At 36.8% G+C, this 19,690-nt stretch overlaps 1 protein-coding gene and 1 long non-coding RNA gene across 5 annotated transcripts; one reads left to right on the forward strand and one right to left on the reverse strand.

Annotated features, from left to right (window-relative positions):
• Positions 1-28: 28 nt before the first annotated feature.
• On the forward strand, positions 29-1,862 carry LOC126875790 (adrenodoxin-like protein 2, mitochondrial). 4 transcript variants are annotated; one of them, XR_007693660.1, is made up of 5 exons: positions 256-329; positions 460-650; positions 745-857; positions 1,022-1,265; positions 1,530-1,862. XR_007693660.1 is itself a non-coding variant. In XM_050638683.1 (4 exons), exons 1-4 carry the CDS (start codon positions 181-183, stop codon positions 1,618-1,620), a joined length of 486 nt encoding a protein of 161 aa, XP_050494640.1. In that variant the 5' UTR covers positions 31-180; the 3' UTR covers positions 1,621-1,862. The 4 variants fall into 4 exon arrangements, 1 of the variants encoding a protein (XP_050494640.1); XR_007693661.1 differs by having other exon boundaries at positions 460-596; XR_007693659.1 differs by lacking the exon at positions 460-650 and having other exon boundaries at positions 29-329.
• A 3,085-nt stretch (positions 1,863-4,947) lies between these two features.
• LOC126875838 (uncharacterized) lies at positions 4,948-6,716 on the reverse strand. The gene is made up of 3 exons (XR_007693722.1): positions 6,661-6,716; positions 5,909-5,994; positions 4,948-5,054 (listed from the first exon to the last, which is right to left on the reverse strand). It is a non-coding gene; the product is annotated as an uncharacterized LOC126875838 (long non-coding RNA).
• Positions 6,717-19,690: the final 12,974 nt, after the last annotated feature.

A 19,690-nucleotide genomic window follows, 5' to 3' on the forward strand; every position in this document is an offset into this window, starting at 1 on the left:
CACTTGTGTTAGGAATCGTTTTATAACCTATCATAGTAAAGGAACGTCCCAGTATAGCAGCCGAAGAATGCCGTGGAAGTTTTTGTACAAAGTACAATTGATCTACAATTGATATTTTCCGCAATACTTATCTGGTGTTCGGTCAGGGTGTCCCATACTCATGATATTTATAACAGTGGAATGGCGTTAGTAAATCAATTACAAAAATTTTCGAGATCAATTCTCGGTATTGCATCAAATTATTCAAAATATACAAGCAACACAACGTTGCCCTTTTTGCAGGCAACAAGAGAAATATCGACCACGCAACCACTTTCAGAAAAACAAGAGTAAGTGATACAAATTTTCTTGTGCTTTCCTTCTTTTTTTAATAGAATTTCAGTACTTGCCTTCCAATATAAAATTGGTGTCAAAATAATAATGCTAATAATAATGTCTAAGAAATTTTTCTCTTTGTAGGAGTATAACATCTAGAAAAATAACATAGTATTAATAGAATAGTATTAATAAGAACAACATTGACAGTGAACAACTAAAAATATAACACTGTTATAAATATATGATATACGAATTTTATTTATGTATTATTAAGACAAGTATATCTTATTTTTAAATTATTTCTATTATCATAAGTGATACATATAATTAAGGTATAATTAAGAGAAGATTAATTGAAGAAACACAAAAAATAAAGAAAATAATTATATTGAAATAATTTTTATCTTTCATAAATATTATTTTCAGAGTAAATATAACGTTTGTTAAAGCAAGTGGAGAGAGAATCAAAGCAAAAGGGAAAGTAGGAGATACTATATTAGACATAGTAGTAAATAATGAAATTGATTTAGGTGGATATGGTATGTTTTAAAGAAGCATAATTTACTTAATTTAAAATAAATAATTTTGAGGTAGAAAATATTTGAAAATTTTCATTTTTATCAAGTTTAATATTCTTATTATTTTTAACTTTTGATACTTTATTATATAAGTATGTTGTAATCTTAAAATATAATTGATATAGGTGCTTGTGAAGGAACATTAACTTGTAGTACGTGCCGTTTAATATTTTCGAAAGAAGTTTATGATGCACTTCCTGACAAACCAACAGATGAAGAATTAGACATGTTGGATTTAGCATATGAATTAACAGATACGTTATAATCAGTAATATTAATAATCAGTATCAAATCATTCACATTATTAATTCTATTACCTTCTAATATTTTATAAAGTGAATTTTTCTATTTAAATTTATGTAAAAACAGGTTAGTATTGGGTATTTCGAAATCTGCATCTCAATGTAGAATTTCAAATCGCTATCTCTGAATACTACGAAACTGAAATTATAATAAATTTTCATAGTTTTTTATTTATGACCCTATAATCATTACAAATCTATGTTGGAATTAGCATATTTACAATGTTGATTTTCAAATGGATAAATAGAAATCTTATTGTGTATTAGTATTAATTTGTATAGCAATAAATATATTTATTGACATATTCAGTTATATAATATTTAATTTCAGGTCACGGCTAGGCTGTCAAATAGTAATGTCTAAGGAACTAGATGGAATTGAGGTAAGAGTTCCATCAACAATTAATGATGCAAGAGCATAACTGAAATTATCTATAGGTTTTTGAAAATTTGTATACAATGTTATACATCTCTTGTTAAAAAACCCTTGTTATAATTATTAAAATATTGGTATTAAAAAAATATAATAAAGAATCTTGTGTTTAAATGTGAAGCTTATATATATACATATATTATAGTATAATTGCAATTTTGATATTTGTACATTGCCATTGTAAAAAGCCTATCCAATTATGAAGAAAATATATCTTTTATTTTTAATATACAGGGTGTCAATTTTAAAACGTTCATCTAAATTATTTTCGTTACTATTAAAGATAAGAAGAAATTACTAAGGAAGACTTAAATGGTTTTAAGATGTGTACTTGGTTATGATAAAAAAGACTCTTGTGGAATAAATTTTGCAACTTCTGAAAGATTAGATAAAAGCTTAGAACCTAAAAAATAATTTGAAATTAATTTCGTTTAGATATACTGTTTGATTTCTTAGCTATGGGCAAGTTTAAAAGATCATCAAACTCATGGTCAACAAAACAACAGAAATGTACATGCAATGCTTTTTCGTTTCACAACAAGTTATCTGACACTATCATCATTTTCGTGGCACATGCAACATTATCGATTCAGTATAGTAATGTTTTGGATTAAAACAAATGTCTCGACATTGGAGCAAAATATTTCAACCTTTAGGACTAAAATTAAAACTTATGAGTTTGTTTATAATTTTAATAGATTTTATTAATATTGTGTTTACTGGTTTATTAATTACAAGAAAGTTTGTAAAAGACTGAAGTTTTACGTAAAAAGTGCAAATATTCTTTCAACAAAATTAGTCAAATCACATCATTATTTATACATATTGTATATAAATAAAATATGCGGATATATTACTTTACCCTAGAATTAAAATTCAATAATATTGAAGAATCTTATTTATTCAGATTTTGTACATTATCGCTTCTAACCTCGGATAATAGAACAACAAATTAAATATTTTTAAACAAAAAACTTTGTTCCTTTGTTTGATTTCCCTTGCTCGCGTTTCTTAACTACTTAGATATAAAATACTTACGTTTTCGAAAATTCATACTTCACAAGCTACTAAACGCTTTATCTGTTCAGAATAATTTATTGTTTTCTTAACTAGGTACATACCAAATACATCTATTAAGTTGGTATTTCTCATAATTACCAGTACATAAAGCTAAAACACTTTTGTACTATGCTTGTTATACATGGATCTAACAAATAATTTAACTTGTGTATTGTCGTTTGTATATTTTGTTACGTGTAAAATATTCTATTTCTACACTACTTACAAGTTCGATAAAGTGTACATTACACATCGTGAAATTTACATATTTTCACTTGGTTACCCTGCCCAATTCGAATATAATTCAGAACGTATGTGCTATATTTATATATTCTGCATTTGTTTTGTATATTATGTACACTGATCTGATCTTTGTAAACGCGAGTTTTACGATATTAATGAGAAATTTGCCAATTTAATGGAAGTTGTTAATTTTTTCTGGCACGTTTCACGTTAGCAGACATGTTTCTTAAGTTACAGTCGAAAAGTGTTTTTATGTAAAAGAATAGGAATGATCAAGTTATTTTAAGATGACAAGATATTTCACGTCTTCTATTTAAATATAGCGTTAAATTTTAATTCCGTCAATTCGTATATACTCATACATCGAATTTCCTTTTCTCATGTCATTTCTTTTCTTTCATTTCACATTTAATTACAAAGATAAAGTGTAAGTACGTTCCTCATAAAATTAATATCAAATGTCGCAAAATATACAAAAGTAAACTAAGAAGAGGGGTACATATTATTACACAAACTGTCGTTCATATTGCATATGTACATATGCAGTATAAAAACAATACTTTTTAGTTTTTAATCTCTTGTTTAAATAATCCTAATATCTAAATTTGTATCGGTCATTGATTCGATATAACTGCGTTTATTGGAAGTAATTAAGCTATAGCCTGCGCACAAGAGAAGAAGGAACAAACACATATAGTATACACGCTTAAATAACAAAATTAATGTGAAAACTCTTTTGGATTATTTTCAGCCATTGTCAATCTTATTGTCAATACTACATGCTTGAAGTAGAAGGAGGGGTACAGAGAAAAAGACTTTTTCTCAGCAAATATAATCGTTACTCAATTATTTTGTTCAACAGTTTTACAAATCTCCCAAAAATAAACGAGAATACGAAAATACACTGAACATCGTGTGTATGGTTATTTATAAAATCCCCTTGAAATAGTTGCGATCGCGGATCACATAAACAAACGAATCTGTCATTCTACAGAGTATCTTTTCCGGTGAAATTATGCAAACGTAAATGTAACTTCGGTAGAACTCCTCGAGAACTTGTAAGCTTATATCACTCTGACCCAACCAGTCCACTCTAAAGTGTATAATTTATAAAAGGGGATTATATTAATACGCGGAGGATGTGGTAGGTGGTAAGTTTTGCATATGAATGTTTGTTGATACAACGAATGGTTAAATGGAGGTTTTCATGAATGTGATAAGGACTAGATCGAATGTTTTAACACTTATAACTAGAATGCGTATTTTTATACAAGTTTGTAGTTTTACGAACATAATCAAAGAAATAAAATTTTAATCGAGATTTATTTTCTTATATACGTATATTTTAGCGCATTTTATGCATTTTGCGCCATTTGCGTACTTTTCAATTTCGCACGAACGTATAAAGATCAGCAATATAATTATAACGCTTCTTAAAAATGTGAAAAATCCTGGTTTCCTAAAAGCTTGCAATTGATTTCAGAAAAATTTTTATGAACTCTACCAGATTAATTATGGTAACTCTGAAAAACAAAATTTCACGATAAAATGATTTCCGGGTAAAATACACATAAAAGATGATTTAGACGTGTTTGAACGTGTTCGTTTTCTTTTTTAATAGCGATATGTTCTTACCCTCTGCCACACGAAGACGTTATGGACCATTGCGCATTCACAAAACACGATGCCAAGGCCTATGAAAACCGACGTAACGACTGCCGGTGTGACACCAATTACCTCTCAGAGAAAAGACATCGACTCCCGACTGTCGGACGCCAACGCCGCGACGCATCTTAGTCCCCATCAGAGATAAGGCCCCAACCCCGACTTTCGGACTCCTTGGAATCCACACCAAACCCCCCAACATCCCCAAGCCAGGGTGTATATAAGCCGAGACTTCATCCAGCCCGGGGAGTTCTCGTTCTAGTTACTGTTCTTGTACAACACCCCTTTCTCTGTTCAACATTATTCTACTGTAAGTGCCAAAGTCATAATAAAGTTCGATAAAAGAGAATTAATAGTTGGGCTGCGACTCAGCTTTCTTTTCTCTCGCAACCCAAGTATCCATTTTACGTGACACCGGCGTCGAATGAAACTGGATGAATGTATACAATATCATACCTGAAAGCATTGTTAAAGGATCATTATAACACGTATGCCATAACAAGCGGGACAAAGAATCAGCGCAAATACATATTCTCAATACATATAATTCTCGAAGCGTAAACTATATACATATGCTTTTCATTGAAATTTTCAATACTAGTCGCAAATTATTTTTCAATTAATTTATTATTTAAGTCTTTATATATCAATTCTCGACGAATAAATTACTTAAATTATAGAGAATCTATCTTCAGACAATAGAGAATTCAATATTTTTGGTCGTTAAGTAATTTACAAATTTCTAAAACGATTACGTTCGAAGTTTTGGACAGTATTTGAAGTTTCTAACATGACATTAAAAAAAAAATAAATAAATTTTATGATATAATTAAAAAAACGTTGTAGTCTATCATAATTTCTATTCCGTCAAATTTATTAAAACGCAGTTTTCTTCTGAACAGAGTCAAAATGTCCGTCTTGAATCGAGTTCAACAGCTTAACGATCGATCGAGCGAATGATAGCTGTGTAAACTAGCATGACACAACGTAAACTTTAGATTAGATCTCGATCCATCCACCAGCCGTATTCATGCATGACATGAATATTCTGTTTCAGCTCTTTATAAATTAATCTGTTAAAACTTCCCTAAAAGACGATCGTTTTTATTTTTCTAAGAAAAATAATGACTATTCGGCGTTAAAATTAACTTTATTTCCATTGGATTTCTAAACTGATTTCATACACTCAGAGATAGTTCACAGTATCTTTTAGATTCATGCCTGAATTCAAGAAAAATTAAACGTATAACTTATGTAATAGTATCTTTCAAAAGGTTAAAGTTGACAGAATTGAAGGAATTGGTTCTTACCAGTTAGAAAGACGGGAATGCTAATGAAAAACCCTCCGACAGCACATATCCGGCTGATGGATGATTTTTGCAGGTACTTGTTACTCCTGAAACAGACAAAATTTGAAGTGAAAGTCAGTTTCACGATTCTATGATAATTGAGCGAAATATAAATGTTAAGGAAATTCGAGGATTTGGGAATACAAATTATTGACTATATTTCCCACACAACAGTTATACATCTATATTACTCTCTGAAGAACGTCTTGCACGCACGCTGGTCGCCAACCGACTATCCTAGATTCTTCTAACATCTGGCAACAGTCTTTTGTCTCCACTAAGTCCTTGACGCCCTCTAACCCTTACACACACACTCTCGTGTACAGTGTAAATGTATCACTTCCCTAACAATAAAGGAACCAGTTTTTTGTTTAACAGCCAAGAATCTTTCAAAAATTCTACTGTAATTGATACTTCAAATATATTTAGTCAGACAAGGGATAATCATAATCGCAACGTTAATCTTAACTTTAATTCAAGGATCAAACAGTATCATTATACATATAAAAGTAAACATAAAGTCTATCCACATTATTGTTATTATTATTATTATATGTTATTCTATAATTGATTTTTATTTCTTTATTATCAATATTATTCTATTTTCTATAATGATTCAATTATAGATCTTATTTTTTGTCAATCATATTTCACTGAAAAGATCACTTTGAAAATAATCTAATAGTAAAAAATGAAAAATAATCTTTTTCTACCTTGTCTTCATTTTTTACAAACTCTGTCCACCGCCGTAAACCTATTAAATGCATGAAACGACTAAGCAAAGCTGCTTCACATAATTCCCCGCTCACGCAGTGTCAATTAGCTCACGATCGCAAACGATACTGCTAATTTCCAGCGACCACGAACGATTTCACCGTAATTGCCGGTGTGAAATTTACCAATACGTGCTCGAATTGGTCAATAATGGATAGAGCGCTCTTGCACACACTAATCTACCAACAAATAATATTGACTCAATTGAACAACAGCGCATAGATTAACGGACAAACCGCATGTTCCAAACAGATTTACAATCACGGCAGAAAATACATGCCGTTATAGATGTTTCCTGGTCAAGATTAATTTCCACGCGTTAAGAACATTGTAACCGGAATCTAGGAAGAACTAGCACTTCCTGGAATAATACTATTGTGTCCTCGATGAATGTCTCTCCGCAATGCCCTCGAGTGAGTTGTTTTTGTCTTCGGTCGTACGACGTCCGGGATGAGAATTCGGGGAACGGTTTTGCGCTGCTTTAATACTCGCACAACCATCCATCCATGGGACTGCATCTTTTTAGGAGGACCAGTGATTAATCTTTTCCCACTCATTTTCATCTCTAATTTCTCATGAGGCTAAGATTCCTGCATCTTTTACCATAATAATTTATTAATACTATTAATAAATTGAGACAATTTTATACGTCGTATTTTGCGTTATAAGATGACTTGTAATTTGTAAAATTTACCTGTAAAATTCCTTTGTTTGTTTTACCGAAGCAATAGTTGGCATTTCTATACGACAATAAGAATTTGTTAATACTAATAATTTGTACGGTTATCATGTTATCATTCTTCTAATGGATAGTATATTATTGAAACTTTTTTAATATTGAAACGCGATATTTTTTTGGAGAAGAAGTGCATAGTAGTAAAGAGTTGAATTCTACGGACGTAAAAAGTGGACATAACATTTTCTGTACATGGAGTCGCCTGGCCTAAACATTTTATGATTTCCGGGCAAAATACAGACGAATCCAGCGCTGATTTTAAAGTAGCTTCATCCAAATAAGCCACAATAAGAAATTCCCACGAAACAGTTGCGTTCATCCCCTTTCGAGGTCGCCGACCTCTTTGAATGCGTTTCAAGAGCGTCGTACCAATGAAACTTCGAGTTCTAAACTAATTTCTCAGCCTTTTCCGTTAAATTTAACCTTCCGCGTTAGTGTATTTCGGACGAGCTCCTATTTTACGCTTTCGTCGACTTCACCAACGTAACACGCAGCATCCGCAAGTAAAACTGTCTCTTAAATTTGATGTGACACCAATACACGACGAGAAGAATCACAATGCCATTTTTATTCCACTTCGTTAATTTTTCGTCGTAAGGTTTAGCTGTAAATAGGATTAAAAAAATTTAGATTAACGAGGAATTTAAAATTGATCTGTTAAATCAACAATTTCCATTAGTTGTCAATAGATTTTATAAGCCTCAGATTACTGAGAAATTATACACATTGCAAAATATTTACCATTGGTTACCCACGCTACACGTAAATTTGATCAATCTACCAATGCACTAACACTGCAATAAATTTCTATTGCAACATTCCACGCTCCTTTGCCGCACCTTAAACTCCTCGCTAGATTTATTCCACCTTAAAGTGTCACATAACTCCTACGACACCGATATTAAATCTTAAACTCCACCAAATTCCAGAGAAACTTGATTTCGTCGAAAGTAAGAGATTAAACTTAAAAAGCAATTTATTTCATCTTTAAACTATCCCAAACTTCTTAAATATAATTTATATATATAAAATATTATACACTTATTGTGTGCATTATATATTTCAAGAACTTTGCAATAAAAAATAAAACTTATTACATTTAAGATATGGTTATATCGCACAGGCTCGAATATGATAAAGAGGTTAAATAAATGTCTCGAATCTCCGCAACAAACTCACACAAACCACCTAAAACACGTATACACAATGTGCATTCACTACGAACTCGACTCCCATTCCCTGCCAAAATCACAGGCATGCAGAGTCAATTTCACTGCTCGAGCTAGTTGAATAGGGAAGAAGGTCGAGAGCTGGAGTTAAGGAGCATAGTTGGTAAAGAATCGCGTGCCGCCGCGCCATTAAGATCAAGCCCACGATCTCAACAATAAATATTAGACGGTTCTCTGACCTGCATTTCGCGTGCGACTCGGGACGATTCAAAAACGCGTAAATTTCCCATGAGTCGAATCAAACGTTCGCGATTTATCGCATTTAGGTTATATCGATATTGTCCACGAGTGGAGGCATTCAAACACAGATTGCTTTGTGTCACTCTATCGTAACTGCCCGTAATACATGATAATTTAATTTCGAATTCTTTCGAATATATGCACGTAACGAAAAATTTGTATTGGTTAGTCAATTGCAGACCAACCAGTTGTTAGCCAGTGAAAATAATGTAGATAATAATAGTGAAGAATTAGCTCGAGAAGAGTAAACAAACAAGGCGCCTTAATAAAAGGCACAATGTGGGTCCGCAAAGTGATGGGATTTCGGCGCATGCGCATTGTTTCGCATCAACTTACAATTAGACATGCACGAAAGCTTCATTTCTGCCGCATACATACTTGGATTCGCGTGCATGAAATTCACAAAGTAGGTTATTGCTTGAAAAACAGCTTTAATCGAGCGAAGCTTTTAACCAGACTGAAATCAAGTCTTGGTTTCTTTAGAAATTCAGATGGAATAAGAGAAACCTATTTTATCTGTGGATAAAGGTTAGGCTGCATCAGTTGGCTTATATGACTTTCCGGTGACTTTGAAGGGTAATACGGCGCCGGCGGTCGAGAAGGTAACTTCTCTATTGAACGAGATCTCATTGATCTCGTCTAAGCAGGAAGAGTCTGTCGGCCCTTTGATTTTATACGAGTCTTTCCATTCACGATCGTGCGAGCTGGCTACAGGCGACGACACGGACCCCCGACAAAACTGTCTGAGCCTATTCAAGGCGACGTCAAATAGTTTCACTCGGAGAGATGAATGGAGATAAGAATCACCGGAGCGTCTCTGCGCTTCGATGACAATGATATTTGGTAAATCCTCTTCTTGTTTCTCGTTTTGAAAGAAGGTTGTAAAGAAGAGTGCTACTAGATCGTCTAGGGAAATCACACGGTATATATTGCGTAATGCTATTGATTTATCAAAAATAACAAGAGGTTAAGGAGCTTTGGGAAGGTTGATTCAATTTTTTATAACCTGACATCTCTTTGAACAAATGTCTTAAGAAACGCTTGAATAAAATGTTAAAAAAAATAATAATCTTTTAATGAAATAATCATCTAAAATGAAATCTTTTCCTGTATTTTTAGACAATAAGATTTACTATATCCTACGCCATAATAAGAATCAATTTGCTATGAACTGGTATCTCGGAAATTGTAAGAATTCAGAAAATATAAGGAGGCCGGAAGAGGTAAATGAAATCCACAGAAACATTGACCCAACCTCAGCCCAGTTAGCCGACAAACTAAAATATCTCGCTGCCTTTTCTATATTTACGACCAGAACGTGGTCATTAATTGAGTCTAGCGACTGCACCGTAGACGAGTCACTGACCGATGTTGCTTTAATAGATATGCGGAAAATCACGTGTTCCAGGTTCCAGGGATGTAGTTGTTTTCATTTCCGGAGAATACGGTCGACTCGCGTGTGTATACCAATCTATCTGAGGATAGGTGTTCGTTAGAATTACTAACTATATTACTTTCAACCTTGTGATTAAAATTTTTAAACGTCACTTAATAGCAATTCAGTCGAGTAAGTACAAACTTTCAAATGTCCTAATTTTCAAATCTTTATATTTTTTAATCTCAAAGATATTTTATTATTTGCCGTAGATCAAGCTTCGTGTTACCGGTACTGTAACATTACAATCCTACGAGAAGCAGAAAATAGTGAAAAAATCTGACCTAATAGATAGTAGTCAATATTCCTTTGACGCGTCTTATGCGAACCGCAGTTAGAGGAAATGCAAATAAGCTCTTGCGAAACGGTTTGCCGCACGACAAGCCTACGAACAACGCCCAATGCAAGTTCGGTGGGAGTTACAGGAAGAGGGACGTCTAAAATCAACTAGGAATCCCTATTCAATCGTCCAATTTTCGATTCCGGCATTGAACTTCCCGAAGAAAATTAAATACAATTCCGACTCGAGATTTAATTTCAGTCTCGTAGCTAATGCAATCTAATCGCGTTTGCAAGGCTACGCTTCCGGTCAGAAGCCACGCGCTTCGATCGCGTACTTTCCGCATCGGAAGCGTACGCTTCGGTACTAACCGCGTCGATTTTCAAAGGAATCATTGGACACCGGAAGAAGAAGAAGGAGTAAGAATAAAAGCACGTAAACCGGCAGGAAGTCAATCGAGACAAAATCTATATCGTTGAAAGTCGAAAAAAGACCCGAATTTAGGCTACAGTACATATTCGAATTGAATATATTCAAGGTTTAGATTTTCTTCTCCTGAAAATTATAAACATAAATGAGTCGACAAGCGATCTTGAAAAGCGTCTGTTCCATCTAGATTATGTAAATTGCGTGAATTACCGTTAGCCATAATTCATAATTTATCGAAAAAGCGCGCTTCTTCTCAACCACGCTTTCCCCTACCAGCACCGACATTATCGGCAGATCGATAAGTATCAAAATACCACAAAGATATTAATCTCATCTTTCTTCTAACCGCGAAAAAATGCCGCGCAAATGATAAAACAACAGATCAGCCAGAAACATCGAATTCTCCACGCTTCCGACTGCAAGAAGAAAAACAAAGTTATTTGTGTATGATGGAAACGTCTTTGGACGATGCTCTTGTCACAGACGAAATTCGAGCAGCTGTATATAACAAACCGAAATTCCGAACGCCTTATCGCGTGTGACCGTCCGGTCAGCATCCGTTCTCAGCCGCCTGAGTGGCATTCGATCACTCCAGCCGTTCTCCGAATTTTACACTAAGTATAAACAAAACCTTCTCCCACTCCAACGAATGGAAGAATATAAATTCTCCCTTCAAAATCATCCAGTCAGTCTAATAAAAAAATTCTTAACTAATCCAAATATCGAAAGTACATCATCGCGAACCGAAAAAATTGTATAAATTGACTAAAAAATAAAAAGAACTTTATCTCCTTGTCGGAAATTAACAAGTTCCTTACTTTTTACCTTAATTTTACACGACACTCTTAAGCGGTCGAGTGCGCGCGAGAATAGCATCGCGGATCGGCATTTCCACGGTGAGGATTGTAAAATGGTTACGCAGATGATGGATCATACGCATGGACCGTAGAGACTATCGTGAATGATGGATCAGACACACATACGCGTTCTTCGCTCTTCCGATATTCTTCGTAACAACTGCTGCAACCTCGTCATTGGAAACGATCTCGGGAAATTCAATCGAATAGCGAGGAAATTTATAGAAAGCTACAGCTGTGTTCGAGTATTCTAGAGAAAAGTGGTTAACTCTATGAGACTAACGATACAATACGTCTCAAGATAACTTTTAGGAAAATGATTGTACCTTTAAAATTCTTTCGACACTTTTCGGTATATTCTTGTCATTGATTCTGAAAGTATTTGATTAATTTGCTGGTTAATAGGAAGTTGGTTAAAACTGAAGTTAGTTAAAGAAATAAGTAAACACGAAACCCGTGGATACTCTAGACATATGATTCTACTTGCACGCGACAAAAATATTCATGATCTGAACAAGGAAAGAAGTGTTGTTAGATTCGCGTCATGCTGCAAATGAAAGATTTACAGCTCGAACCCAATTATCTGTTACATTACATTCTCGGGCACGTGTAGGCTGAACGTCATGATATATGAACACAAGTATAGAAAGAACAACATGGATATTTCGCGCGAAGAAAACGAAGCTTCACATATACAGTGTATAACCACTCGACAGTATTTGCTCACGAAAAATACGAGTTGTTAAAGTCTAACAAAAATTACGTATACAGTGGCAAAGAAGAAAACTGTTATGCCGTTTACTCTTATTTCTAATTGACAGAAAGTCGTCAACGAACAAAGAGCGCTTTTTCTTATTCTCTGTACCTTCGCGATGCAATCACAGAAATTCTCCAAAATGCTTCGTGTCGACTAAACAAAGAAAAAAAAATGGCAGCTGCTAAGAGCAAACTACCTCCGGAATTTTCTTCGTTTCTAAGTGAACCAGGAAGAAAGAAGGGAAGGGTTAATGACGCCGAAACTGAAGGGTGGCCACGGATCGTTTGAAAGGGGCCACGACAACCGTTACGATTCAGTCGCACCTGTTCCTCTTCCTAGGTTACCACGCCGAACCATTGCGCGCTTTTACGAGCGTTCCCGCGATAGTTTCCTGGCACTTGCTCGTCCTTTCAACGAAGGGTCGATCGGTTAATTTAAACTCTCAAAGGCTTTGTCCAGTCGGTAACATCGATAAGCTTAAGTCGAAATACGGATTTCTCGTAAATTCAGAATTTTATTGCCACCAGGATGTATATGGAGGCGACAGATGAAGAACACGATGTAAATTAGATTTCTTGCTTTTATAGAGAAGCAATTTTTAAATTGAACACCAGTCGTCGATCGGTTCTGTAGATCGTTTTTAATAACAAAATAAATTTGGTTAGTCCATAAAGGTTTGTTCGTGTGAATCTTCCCATAGATCATCCGTAACGTAAATACCGCTATAACCGGCTGCAGATACATTTTCCTTGAACATGTGGCGGCACTTGACAGTAAACTTCCCAACAGTTTACGTCGCTTGACGCACGACACAAAGACCCTATACCTGCGGACAAGATGATTGCCAGATGTCGATACATTCGTACCGAATATTTCCAGCTAGCCTAAGGACCGCTATAAATCTTAGGATTTATTTTAGCTAAGGTCCTCCAAAGAGACAAACAGTCTTTGTTTATCAGTCTCGAAGTCGACCACCTACCACGGGGAAACACGAGAAATCTGCTATCTCTCACATACGACGCTGCCCGCTAGCAACACCCTCTCAAGGGCAGCTAGCATCCTTTTCTAACGACCAACACGAATTAGCCAATAAACATTAACGTACATTTCCCTCACTTTCCGAACCAAAGCTTTTCTCAACGAATCCGATGCCTTCGCATCCTTAGACACATCCCAACGAGTCTTCCTCCGCAGCAGCATCGCGACAAAAATGTCAGTCTATTACCGCGAGTTACCGCAGTATATCACGATCGTTATACTTACACAGTTCGAGCCGAATAATTATCTAAGCTCTCGACATCTCGTGCAATCATTGTCCGCACTCGCAGCGTATCTCGAATCGTAGCTATCCAAGCTCTATCTAATAACCGCGCATTCGCGAACCGAATACAATCGCGAATCCTGCATCAAGTGTACTCATTGACATTAGAGTGAATAAACATTTATCGTTCAAGAAATCTGAGTTTTCCTTCCGACCCTATCACGACATACCACCTCAAACAAATAAATCAAAATCGTAAAGTATGTTATAAATAAAATCTGACTTCACGAGGTGTTGATCCCTCATAAAAGAAGTCTTCTATATCTCGCAGATGATTCATAACATGATGTCTACTTTAACTTGTTCCTTATACCTCCTTGTCGAAAAAGTTAATAGTTTACAAATTCGAACATTACATATGTGACGGAAGAAAAGAGAGAGAGAGAGCGTTTCGTCCCGGGACTACCGGTGGACTCGTCAGTAAAGCTATGCCCGGTAGTTCCTGCCTTAGACGTAGAGCGAGTCTCGCTAGGTGCGGTATTTATATCAATCGCTCGTATATTCGACCACTAGCGAGTTAGACAGACAGACTCGTTGTCGTCGTAGCCCTCTAGTGTTGGCGGTTGGTACCCGCGGCTCGACCTGTCGGCGTCCTATTGATACCGATCCGCCACACAGCCTCCCCCTAGCGCTATAGCGTGACCCCAAAGCTATATAGCGCGATACAAGTTAGAGGGAATGGCTCGTCGTCGATGATGGAAGGCTGATCGTCGTGGGGACGAGGTGGTTGTCTCTCTTTCTCTGACGTGCTGCTGGAGGTGATGCCCATGAACTATTGCAATGGCTACATCACTTCCTTGGCTTGGTCGTCGTCTCGTATCCGGTCACCTTGCTTGGCGTGTTCGTCGTCGGTGGTTGGCTCCTTTCCTGACTCCTTCTCCAGAGGTGCGTGTTCGTCGTTGGTGGTCACCAATGAGGCGGATGAAAAGAGAGAGAGAGTTGTGCGTTTCGTCCCGGGACTACCGGTGGACTTGTCAGTAAGGCTATGCTCGGTAGTCCCTGCCATAGACGTAGAGCGAGTCTCGCTAGGTGCGGTATTTATATCAATCGCTCGTATATTCGACCACTAGCGAGTTAGACAGACAGACTCGTTGTCGTCGTAGCCCTCTAGTGTTGGCGGTTGGTACCCGCGGCTCGACCTGTCGGCGTCCTATTGATACCGATCCGCCACACATATCTACATAACATCGGCCATTATTTTGCCAAACCAAATTGGTTTTCTTGTAACATTCTGTGATTAATTAATGCTACAACAAACTTAATATAGAGTGTCACGTGCAAAATTTGCACGATAAATCAGATGACTACGATACAATCTTCAAATACGATCGTATCTTTCGTATACAAATTGATAGTTTCCACCTAACTGACAGATTTTTATACCCTTGGAAAAATAACGTCTTGACGAACAATTCACGCCAATCAACGCCAAGAATGAATCACGCAAATTCTACTGGAAGTCCTCTATTCACTTTTTCGATTTATCATCAGCTGGAAACATCAAAATTATCGGCTGGTGATTGGGAATTAATCGAAAAATAAATTACAAGCATTGAGACACGCGAGTGCCCGTTTCTTTCTCTATTTTTCTGTCTGCTTGTTGGAATATTAAGGCGCAGTCACGGCCCGCCAAATTTATTCCCGTTCCGTAGTGCCCTGTGTCGGTGAAAAAATTTGAAATGCCGGATTCGAAGGCGTGGAATGCCAACAGCCACGACAGAGAGCCCTCTTCTCTCTTTCTGGTGGAAAGACGAACGGGTGCACGCGTATGCTCGGACGCTCTGACGCACGAAGAACCGCCCGTGAACAGAAACCAGACACGCGTGTAACGTTAAACCGGGCCGTCGATGAAAAACGAACAAGACTTTCGCGACCGATGGGCGTTTTCAATGACAGATCGAATCGTTCAGTTTCACGGTTCGTTCGGGGTCACAGTAGCGTTCATCTTGGCATAAAAACGCGCTAGAGACGATTTCTCATACATTGGTTAAAGTTGTTTATATGTGTTTCGGCGAATTGTCGTTTGGAGGAGCGATACACCTAAAGAAACGCACATATTCATAAGAATCTACGTTTCGTATTCTTCGTATCGATATCTTTATTTTTATTGGTCGTATCATGTTCGATGTGATAGTTGGTTTTTTAGCTAGTGAATTAACAAGATTTAATAAGAAATTTAGTACAAATGCTCCATGCGTCGTGTTTGACACGTCGTTGTTAAACTCTCATTTATAGGAAATTCAAAGCTGTATTTTCTCACCCAGCTTAAACCTTACGAACTCTTTTCACGCGTTTCACCCGTCATTGAACGAAACGATGAAAACGTTCATCCATCCACGTCTCTCCAGTAATAATCCAATTAACCTGTTTCCCCAATAAGTCGAAATCCGCGATCGAAACGTGAGATCGCGAAGAAAAATGCGCGCCTACTTTAGGATCGCACCATCTAACAACGAAAGAAGAAAACTTCGTGAGCCAGCAACTACTTTGTCCAAAAGTGGCTTTATTCGAAAAGTCTGCTGTTCAGCGTGTTCGCGCCAGCAGCACCAGAGATCCCTTATCACGGACCATTTAAGTAATGAGCCGGCACTTAGCAGCGCCGCTTGTCTTTCATTCTTCTCGTGTCTCTGTGATCGTCGTCGCCGTCGTTGGTGTCGTCGTTGGTGTCGTCGTTGGACCTGTGTCATACTTCGGCTTTTTTTCCTTTCATCCTCGCGTCTCAGACTCGGTAGCGTGGTACGGAAGGAGGGACGGGCACCGAGCTTCGAGTGACAATGAGAAAGCGAAGAGGAACGGCCGTCTACTACTGGGACCCACCATTAAAGTTTGTGCTTCTTTCGGAGCACGTCTGCACACCCCAGGGCTCCTTCTCCTTCGCTAACAATGCCACTTTGCAGACTTCGCAGTTATCTTCAGCCGGACGACCTTCGGCTAAGGCTTCCTAGCTGGCGTGCACCAGAGACACTGACCGAGAACCCTCTTGCTTTTGGTCTTTCGTTGCCAGTTGACTCATTCATAGGGAACACCATTGTCGGAGAATTAGTTTCAGAACGAAGGAGAATTGTTGGTGATCTTTAGTTAATTTAGAGCGGAAGGTTTCGTAATTTGTAATTTGTAGTTTACAACAGAAATTCCTATTGTTTATTAGGGAACTTATGCCGCAGTTCCTTACATTTGAGGGAGGTCTATGGTAGAAATTTTTATGGTAGAAAAATATCGTAGGAGTCAGCCTCCATTATTAATAATACGGATACAGCTGTGCATATTTTACTTTGTAATTTTAACACGAAAATATCCAGTGATCTTCGGAGTATTTGAAAACATTTTGGAAACAATTAATTTGTTAACTGCGGAGTTTATTTCCTTACATTTGGGGAAGGTCTATGGTAGAAATTTTTATGGTAGAAAAATATCGTAGGAGTCAGCCTCCATTATTAATAATACGGATACAGCTGTGCATCTTTTACTTTGTAATTTTAACACGAAAATATCCAATGATCTTCGGAGTATTTGAAAACATTTTGGAAACAATTAATTTGTTAACTGCGGAGTTTATTTCCTTACATATGGGGGAGAGGTCCATGGTAGAAATTTTTCAGGAGCGCGAGTAACCCGTAAAAATATCGTAGGATAATTAATTGTTAATAATACGGATACAGCTGCGTATATTTTACTTTGTTATTAATTTTAACACGAAAATATCCAACGATTTTCGGAGTATTTGAAAACATTTTGGAAACAATTAATTTTTAACTTTTTAAAGTTTAATTTCAAAAATGCCTCTATGGGGTGAGCAGGTAAAATCAAGCAATAACGAATAAACACGTCGAACGTAGTTAAGTGGTTAAGAGCACAAGAAGACAGTTCTTCGCATACCCGTCGACACTCGGACTATTCCTTCTAGCTAAACAGCTCTCTAGGAGAAAATCGAGCATTCCAATTCAGCAGAATCTTGAATTGTCTGGAAGCCCCGGAGGCAAAGCAGGGGAAACAACCGTTGAGCGAAAGGACGAGAAAAAGAGAGAAAGAAGGGAAACGAGAAGCGTCCGGTGACGTTGCAATTTTAATCGTCCTCCGGTTATCTCTTCTGGGCACACTGCGATAGTGTGACACAACCGGTAATATTAACTTAGCAGACAGCTGTAAAAGTTAGTCGTGGTGATAATGTAGCATAAAGAATGGCTGTGTCCTGTGTCATCGAACGATCGATAAGCCGCTAGTTATCAATGTCCAAGCTAGATCTATTGTTCAGAAAAGAAAACAAAGGATGGTCGACCACAGAAAACGGTACACTTTCTTCCCTAAAGGCCATTCTGCCAGATGTGGTTAATCGAAGCAGTAGCTCAGATGTAAACTGTCCTCTTCTCTTTACTCTTAGTTAACCAATAGTTGGGCGAATCACCAGAAATTTACAACAGGGGCCCCAATCGGTGACCTGGAAATTCTGGGGCCTGAATACCTGTCTAACGAATACCTGTCTACTTCGATCAGTGTTTGCGTTACCGTTGCTTACCACCAGCCAAAATAAATAATTACAAAGCATGATTTAACACTAACTCTACCAGGCCTGGTCAAAAGGCCGTGTTTCAACATTTAATTTAGAATTGTGCAGTCATTGTTGTTTCTTCTCTTCTTCTAACTTTATGTAGATTCTTACGTTAACAAAAATTGAGAAATTGATTAGTCGGATAATATAAGAATTTACATAAAGTTGGAGGAAGAAAAGAAACAACGACGAACGCACAATTTCATATTAAATTTTGAAACCGGTCATTTGACCGGGTTTAGCAAGGCTAGCGTTAAGATAATAAATTCGCACTCTTATAAACCGATTTATAGAATACTGCTCCCACTATAGTAAAATGAAATATACTATAAATAGACGAAGAATTTCATATGTTGCTTAAAAACGTTTCTCGCAAAGAACCAATCTTTAATCTAAATATATATATATCCAAACTCCGGAATATACTCTGCCCGTTCCCAAATCTCATTCTATGCTAATTTGATTATTTGAAATCGCAGTGCACGAGTTTCAAGATCGACAGCTAATTTCGTCCGTGTCCAATCTTCATTATTCTCTTCTTCTCTGTTATTTGTTCTCGAAACAAAAGTTACGATACGTCTCTGTAGTTGCATACATTACAATGTTAACGGCTCGTTCTCCAACATTTCGAACAGCTTGAACAAATCTCGTTCCAATGGCCTGCCAATCAAGCCTAGTTGTGGAATAACGCAACACGCACAATATCAGCCGCATCTTCGTAGTTTGGTACATTAAAATAGTCAGTGGAATATAGTGGCATAGATTTGACTGCGAAATCCTGGGACACTCTATATAAGGAAAGGACCCTATCAAGGGAAGAACAAGATTCGAGTAAAACCTGATCGAACAGTAATATTCGTTGGAAAAACTTGTTAGATGGTAATATTTGCAGGAAAACATCGTTGCACAATTACGGTCACAAGGGAGACATGGTCACACGGTAACATTCGCAAGAAACTTTAATATGCCAATCACGCACAACGTCTGGATGCTTTAAGAAACAATGATCTTTCTATCTGCCGAAGAGCACACGACATTTTCCCACGCGAATCAAACTCGCCACGCGATAAAAGACCGCCACTGGCCAAAAAACTGAGCGAAAGAAAAAGGACGGAATTAAAGAACCGAAGAGAAAACTC

The sequence above is a fragment of the Bombus huntii genome, unplaced genomic scaffold, assembly GCF_024542735.1.
Source record: "Bombus huntii isolate Logan2020A unplaced genomic scaffold, iyBomHunt1.1 ctg00000058.1, whole genome shotgun sequence".
NCBI lineage: Eukaryota > Metazoa > Arthropoda > Insecta > Hymenoptera > Apidae > Bombus > Bombus huntii.